Consider the following 7,339-nt stretch of genomic DNA (forward strand, 5'->3'; position numbering starts at 1 on the left):
TTCCCCGGGCGGAAGTTCACGAAACAAGACTTCCGGTAGCTTCCAGCGGCTCCAGGCCGCGGCTAAGGGGCGGAAACGCAGAGCGCATGCGCGGGAGCTCTGCTCCGGGCCCCGCGAGCGAGCAATGTCTTGCTGGACTATCCCTGCGAGACCTTAGAACTGAGCAGGGGTGGCCGTGCTTACAGACTGTTCTCGATGCATTTCTGAGACCTTCCTGTTCTAGCAGGACCCACGGCTCCTCTTATTCCCCGAGCCACACACTTTGCCCTTCAGAATCGCCCTGGCCCTGGGTCAGGGCCTAACACACCTGAACGGGCTGCACACCTAGGCCGTTGTGTAGAGCTTGGTGGGGTGTATGTGTCGTGATCGCTATGCCCCCGTGTGCAGTCTACTGCCCTGGCTCTCAACACTCAGATTCCTGGGCCCAATTCGGGCCCTTCCCACACCCCCACTATACCCTGAACATTCCTGTGATCCGGAGAGGGTCAGAACCCAGATCCTAAAGAGTTAATTGATGAAAATAAATGCAGCAGAACAAGCCAGTATGTGGGCATGGGTGGCCACAACATGTGGGTGAATTCCTTGTGTGTTGGTAGGCACAGATGCAAATCAGACCATCCCTACTCATTTGAGGTGGACATGCAGAACTGTCCTGTATACATGTCTGAGTGTCCATGTGCATCTTTGCTGAGATGGCTATGGGACATTCTCTGGCCCCCACATATACCTGGGGAGAGCCATCTGGTTGTTGGCAGAGCAGGCAAAAAGCTGGTCAGGAGTCTGGCCTTCTACTGGAGGAGGCAGCTGCCAGCCTACCCTAACACTTCTCACTGGAGTTCCGAAGCAAGCACAGTGCTTCTGCCTGAGTTTCTCTCTTCTGTCTGTCCCCACCCGACCCCTTTTTGACACCACGTCCTGGGCACTGAGTCAGATTCCAGACCTACAGAAGGCAAAGGAGAGACCCTGCTGTCCTCCTGAAGCTCACAGTGTGTGCGGGCTGAGACGGTCAAACTGGCTTCTCTGGGGAAACAAGTGCCCATTCCAAGGGAGATCTCCGTAGAGATCTGCAGAATGCATGAATAAAGGAATGGGTAAGTAAACTGACATAGGAGAATGGAGGGGAGGGGTGGGTCTGGCCATTGACCTAAGCCCCAGAGGGCAGAGGATCCCAGGAGAAAGTAGGATACCCTTTCCCCTTTCGGTGCCTGCCTCAGATGCTCCTGCGGACGCCTAGACGCCAAGCAGCTGCACAGAGTCATTCGTTCTTGGAGTCATGCCTAGGTGCGCACGGCCGCCCCTTGCCCTGGCAGCCGCCCTCCGCGCTCGCAGATCCGCGCGCCGCCGACACCCCTCGGAGCTCCCGGAGCGCGCCCGGCTCTCAGGGCTCGGCAGCAGGTGCCTCGCCGCGCAGACTCGCCGGGCGCGGGGACCGGCTCAGGCGCGGGGCCGGCTGAGGCGGGGCGGCGGCGCGCGTTCCCCGCCGGCCACACGGGCCGCCCTGCGCCCGGCGAGGGGCGTGTGCACCGGCGGGGACTCGCGGGCCCCATGTTCACGGAGCTGAGAACCAAGCCGAGCCCCCCGCGAGGCCGTGCCGGGGCTGTGCGCGCCGGCTTCGGGGAGCGTCGGGATGTGGATGGTGAGCGGGGCTGGACCAGGACGCGGGGCTATCGCTGTCTGCGGGCTCTGAGGACCAGAGGGACAGGGGCAGGTCCTGGCGTACTCTGAACGGCCCCCGCAGTCGGAACAGGGGGCGCGTCCCGGCCAAACCGGGTCCCCAATGTCTTTGTCCCGCGCTGAGTAGAGAGCGGGGGTTGCGGGGGCGGCGGTCAGGGCTTGGGGGTCGGCGCGCCCTGGCTTGGGGGAGGTGACCCGCCGGGGCTTCTGTCCCCAGGCTAGCACCGCCCTGCGGTCACTTTTTCCTTCGCGCGGAGTAAATCTCCTTCAGCCCCTGCAGTGGGGCCCAGAGGGGGCCAAGGCCACGGACGTCTTGGGAGCCCCCGCCCCATTTCCTCCTGGAATTCTGCCATTGGGGCTGGAAGGGAGGGACTGACCGACGGACTGACGAAGAGCCCTCCCCCGGTGTGGGGAGGAAATGGGCGGGGCCTGGCTGGCCCATGACAGGTGCAGCGCGGGCAGAGACTTCCAACTGGTTATCCCGCCCAGAGGCCACACCAGGCGAAGCCCTGCGACCCGAGCGCCCGTCCCCTCAGGATGCTGCCTTAGAATGAGTCTCCTTCCTCCGTACTAGAACCCACCTAGGCTAGGCAGCGGCCACTCTGGCCACACCTTCTATGTGACCCTAGACCTCAAATTTAGAGTTACCGGTGGCCATCCAGTTCCAGAAAGTTGCAGGAATGGGAAGGAAGGAGTGGGAGAAGGATGTGGGTTTCCCTCAGTATTGAAACCACCTGGGCACATCACTGAAGCCAGCCCTCAGTGGGGTGAGGAGGTGTGTCTGTCATAAGGAGGGTTTCTCACTGTCCTGCTGACGGGGTAGGTGGAGGACCCCAGCCTGGGATCCCCATCCTGCCTGCTGAGTCAAGGCCTGGATGTTGGAAAATGGGGCAGGATGGGCCCTGCTTTCTGTCTGTCCCCAGGGTGCTGTTGACTTGAGGATACCGTACATCCATCCACTCAGTCATTCACAATGTTTCTGGGCACTTCCTGTGTCCAAAGACCTGTGCAAGGCTTTGGGAGGGGCTTGTCCGGAGCTCTGCCCTCCCCTGACTTGTGTCAGCAACCAGCACAGAAATGACTGTAAAACTAAAATGTGATGAGTGTAATGAAGTTGGTGTGGGAAGAGAAAGCAGAAGGTGTCAGCTAGGGTCCCTGAGCATGTGGCTGCAGCCTGCATGTCTGTGCTGACCAGTGCAGGAGTGCCAGGAGCTACCCTGGGCTGGGGGCCTGCATGGGGTTGGAGGGGAGCAGGAACCTTGTGGGCTTGCCCTGAGTTCAGCTTCTTGTTCATGAGTCATAGCCAGTGAGCACAGCAGGAAAAGGCCGAGCCTCGAAGGAGGGCTGCAGGGACTGGGTGCCTTTGATGACATGGGCAGGCAGCCCAGCCAAAGGGGTCTCACCACCGCACAGGGGCTTCCAGGGTGCTCGGACCAGCGTTTCCTCGCAGGCAAGTCCTGTGTGTGTGCCCTGGTCAGATGTCGCTGTGCCAGTCCAAGGAGGGGTCAGGACTGACCCAGGCTAGTGCCTCACTTGGCTCTGAGTGTGAAGATCCCTGGCAGGCATGTCTCACTCTAATTAAATAGAATCCAACAAGGGATTTCTGTGGTGGTCCAGTGGCTAAGACTCTGTGCTCCCAATGCAGGGGGCCCAGGTTCAATCCCTGGTCAGGGAACTAGATCCCACACGCTGCAACTAAGACCTAGCATAGCCAAATTAAAAAAAAAAAAATCCATCCAGCTCACCAGAGCACAGACTGTGCTTCCCGAAGGTGGTGTCCTGAAGACAGCTCTTGCACACTTCCTTCTGTTTAGGGGGCTGGTGAACGAACCCCTAACTGGGAAAGTGCTTCTCCCCTTCAGTGGAGGGAAGATGGGCTGAGCAGCAGGAAGCCAGCTCACAGGGAGATGAGCCCCTGTCCCTGACTGCTGTGACCAGGCACCCCTACTCTGCAGCCACTGCCCACTTCAACTTCTGCCGGACCCTCCTGGATCACACGGTGTCGGCCGAGAACATCCCCTGCCCCCTGCCTCGGACACCGGGTACCAGCCTCACGTGGCACGACTCCCGAAGCCAGAGGGCAGCTGGCGGCCGGCCGGTCAAGCTCCTGCAGCAGCCTGGCACCGAGACCCCCCAGGTACCCACCCACCCACTATACCCACCTCAGCACCTGCCCTGCTTGCCACCTCTCTCCACCAGCCACCCCTCTCCCCACAGGGCCGGCTGTACTCTGACCACTATGGCCTATACCACACGAGTCCATCCCTGGGTGGCCTGACGAGGCCCGTGGTCCTGTGGAGTCAGCAGGACGTCTGCAAGTGGCTCAAGAAGCACTGTCCCCACAACTACCTCGTCTATGTGGAGGCCTTCTCTCAGCACGCCATCACTGGTGCCTGGGGGGTGGGGGCTGGGGGGTGGCAGAGGCATGGGGCTCCTCCCCCTTCCCCTCTTTCTCCAATTCCTCTTCTTTTGGGTCTTTGTTTCTGCAGGAGTCTTCATCATCTCTCCCAGTCCCTCTCTTTCTGCTGCCACCTGGCTTTGCTCTGCTCAGTCTCCATTCATCCTTACCCTCCCTTCACCTCTCTCCCTTTCTTGCCTTGTCTCTTTGAGTCTCTGTCTCTGCCCACCCCACCTATGTTTTCCTCTGTTTCCACCTTTGCTCTTGAAGCCCCGTGGATGGTGACCTGGGCTCCACCCCTCTCCTCCCCCCCCCCCCACAGGCCGGGCGCTGCTGCGGCTGAATGCAGAGAAGCTGCAGCGGATGGGGCTGGCGCAGGAGGCGCAGCAGCAGGAGGTGCTGCAGCAGCTGCTGCACCTGCAGGTGCGCGAGGAGGGGCGGAGCCTGCAGCTGCTCAGCCAAGGTCAGTGGGAGGAGCCAAGAGAGCTGACCTGCTCAGACAGGCCTAGGGGTGGGGGACTGGGCCTGGAGGGGGCCTGGAGGATCCCTGGAGTGCAGGGTGGGCACACTGACCTCAGGAGGGTGGCCTGGGACCTCAGTAAGGGCCATCCTGCACCCAGGCAGAGGGGACAACGCCCGAGGCCCGCAACTCTCCTTACCCCCATTCACCTCTTAGCTTCCTTCGGAAACATGTCCTAGCTGCTGCCTAGGCTTGAAATCCGGACCCCAGCACTGTGACCGGAGCCCCAGTGAGGAAGAAGCAGAGTTGGCCTCGCAGCCCCTCTCAGACCCTGCGTGGCCAAGCCTAGTCCAGTGGACAGGTGGGACCAGCATCGCCACCGCCAACCATCTCTGGTTGTGCGCTCCGGGCTTGCCTGGGAGTGGGGTGAGTGGGTAGGCAGGGGCCACCTACCAGGTGGGGTCCTTCCTACCAGGACCTGAGCCCAGACCCACCCCCTGGTGCTGCTGGCGGCATGCAGGGCAGCCACCTGGAGCCAGAGCAGATTTGGACATCCCCCCAGACTCCCAGGGAGCCTGTTTATTTATACTCCCTTCACTCGCGTTGATGTCCACCCTCCACTGCCTGCTGAGTCATGCGTCTTCTAGGCACCCTGCCCTCTCCCAGGGCCAGAGGTCTGCCTCTCGCCCCATTCACACCATTCCCCAGCCCTGAGAGGACTGCCCGCACAGGTGGGATGAACTGCCAAGGCTCCCTTTGGTGTGTGCCCCTCCCCTGTTCCCACCCAGAGAGTGGTCATCAGCACAGGCCCAGCCGGGCACCATGTCAAGTGCTCTCACTCATTTCTGAAACCCTTACTATGCCCCATCTACTCATGGGGACTGGGACTCATACCCAAGACCTGACAGACACAAGGAGGACCACACCCAGCACCAATACCAGGCTCAGCTATGTCCTGGCCTTAGGTTGCGGGATGGCTCTCTCCTCCCAGGGTCATGGAGACTGCCTTCCAGGCTTAGTTAGGGGTGGGCATTCCAGGAAACCTGGATCCACACAAGAGCTGTCTTGACAGTAGCACCCCCTGCCCACCCAGGGGAGACCCAGCCAGCATCCATGCAACCATTCCATGGGTCAGAGGGCCCCAGATTTGGGACTGGTACAGCCGAGCAGAGGGAGAGCTAGGGTGGTCCCGACAGCCCCCACTTCTTGTTCCTCTGCCTACTCACTCCCCTAGGGGACTCTGAAAACCTCAGGTCAGTTGGTGCTGAGCCATGAGCCCCCAAGCTGTGCCCTGAGCCGGCCTTGGGATGGGAGGAGGTTGGTTGTTGAGGGTCTCACATGGAATTTGAACAACTGGCCTGGTGCCTCCCACCCTGTGCACCCACCATGGGAAGCCCCTTGTCCTTCCAAGCTGCCCTGAATATCCCTAGCCACCTCATGCCATCATGACATGACCCTTCCCAGGGATCCTTCCTCTCTCCCCTAGTGCCTCCTTGTCTTGCCCCCTCAACCTCACTGTGCTCCTGTCTCGTCTTCCTTGTTTTGCGTTTTTATATTCTGACAAACGAATCAGAAATAAACTTGGTTCTCAAGTGCCCAGAGAGTGGTATCTGACTGGGACCATCCAGGCATGTGGGGGTGCTGCTCAGAGCCTTGGTAGGGGGCACAAGCCTGGGCCTGCGAGGAAGGTTGCCCTGAGCACCTGCCTCCAGCTGGGGCCACTAGGGGGCAGTGGTGTCCCACCCTGGCTGACCACCTGTTTGCCCCAACCAAGACCCTGCCTGCCTTGGCTGCTAGGTGGGCTGCACTCAGATGCAGAGGCAGGTGTGTTAGGTTCCTAGAGCTGCCTTAACAAATGACCACAACGAGGAGGCTTAACACAACAGAAACCAGCTTTCTCATTGTACTACAGGCCACAAATCTGAAATCCTTGGGCAGCACTCCTTCCGGGACTCAGGAAAGAACACCTCCTCGTCTCTCTCAGCTTCTAGGGGCTGCCCCAGGGGATCCCTGGGCTCATGGACACACCATTCCATCCTGAATTCTGGGGTCCCATCACCTCTATGTCAAATCTCCCTCCTACAGGGACACTTACCTTGAGAGGTAGGGCCCACCTAGATAAGCCAGGATGATCTTGTCATGTCAAGATCCTTAACTTTATCACGTCTGCAAAACCCTCATTCTAGATAAGGTCCCACTCATGGGTTCCAGCAACCTGAAATGACTGTCTTTTGGGGGTCCCCATTTAGCCCCTCACACAAGGTAATGCCCTGACATAAGAAACACATGGGTCACAGTACTTGCCCCCATACGTAGCCACACAGCAACCAGGCACACACAAATACTAACAGAGGGGCCCCTGCAGCATGGACACATATGCACCAACACAGAGACACACAGACACCTGTGTCCAGATGTACAACACAGTGACACACAGGGTCCCAGCATCCTGTGACCTCCTAACACACAGAAAACACCAGGCACAGTGCACCCCCCACACACAATACACTCAACATCACATGTTGCCCTGTGGCCTGGACACACACCCACTAAGACCTGGACAACCATTTGGGTACTAACATATGACATGCATCTTTCCCACCTAGCATGGGACACAGACATACCCTGACAGCCTGATGGCTTGACACATGTGGTCACGCAGACACACACCTACACAGAGGGGTTGACATGCCTCACATGCAGACTTACACGGGGAAAGCTGTAGCCTTGGACGCACCTCAGGGCATACACAGTGACTACCTCCCAAAATCCTGCAGGTCTTGACCCCAGGGTAGGCACAGTGAACT

At 59.5% G+C, this 7,339-nt stretch overlaps 1 protein-coding gene across 3 annotated transcripts; it reads left to right on the plus strand.

Annotated features, from left to right (window-relative positions):
- Positions 1-79: 79 nt before the first annotated feature.
- Positions 80-6,131, plus strand: SAMD10 (sterile alpha motif domain containing 10). 3 transcript variants are annotated; one of them, XM_081557475.1, is made up of 5 exons: positions 80-1,091; positions 3,630-3,811; positions 3,892-4,063; positions 4,395-4,535; positions 4,749-6,131. In XM_081557475.1, the coding sequence occupies exons 1-5, from the start codon at positions 1,076-1,078 to the stop codon at positions 4,769-4,771; spliced, it is 534 nt and encodes a 177-aa protein (XP_081413601.1). In that variant the 5' UTR covers positions 80-1,075; the 3' UTR covers positions 4,772-6,131. The 3 variants fall into 3 exon arrangements, with proteins under 3 accessions (XP_081413601.1, XP_081413599.1, XP_081413600.1); XM_081557473.1 differs by having other exon boundaries at positions 146-1,091; positions 3,537-3,811; XM_081557474.1 differs by lacking the exon at positions 80-1,091 and adding an exon at positions 1,363-1,636.
- The last annotated feature ends 1,208 nt before the right edge of the window (positions 6,132-7,339 follow it).

This window comes from Giraffa tippelskirchi, chromosome 13 (assembly GCF_054371585.1).
Source record: "Giraffa tippelskirchi isolate mGirTip1 chromosome 13, T2T-mGirTip1v1.2.pri, whole genome shotgun sequence".
Lineage (NCBI taxonomy): Eukaryota > Metazoa > Chordata > Mammalia > Artiodactyla > Giraffidae > Giraffa > Giraffa tippelskirchi.

Excerpts from the sequence above, each read along its gene's own strand:
- SAMD10 (XM_081557473.1), top strand. Across the intron at positions 3,812-3,891 it reads CTGGCACCGAGACCCCCCAG|GGCCGGCTGTACTCTGACCA; the intron begins GTACCCACCCAC and ends CTCTCCCCACAG. Across the intron at positions 4,064-4,394 it reads CTCTCAGCACGCCATCACTG|GCCGGGCGCTGCTGCGGCTG; the intron begins GTGCCTGGGGGG and ends CCCCCCCCACAG.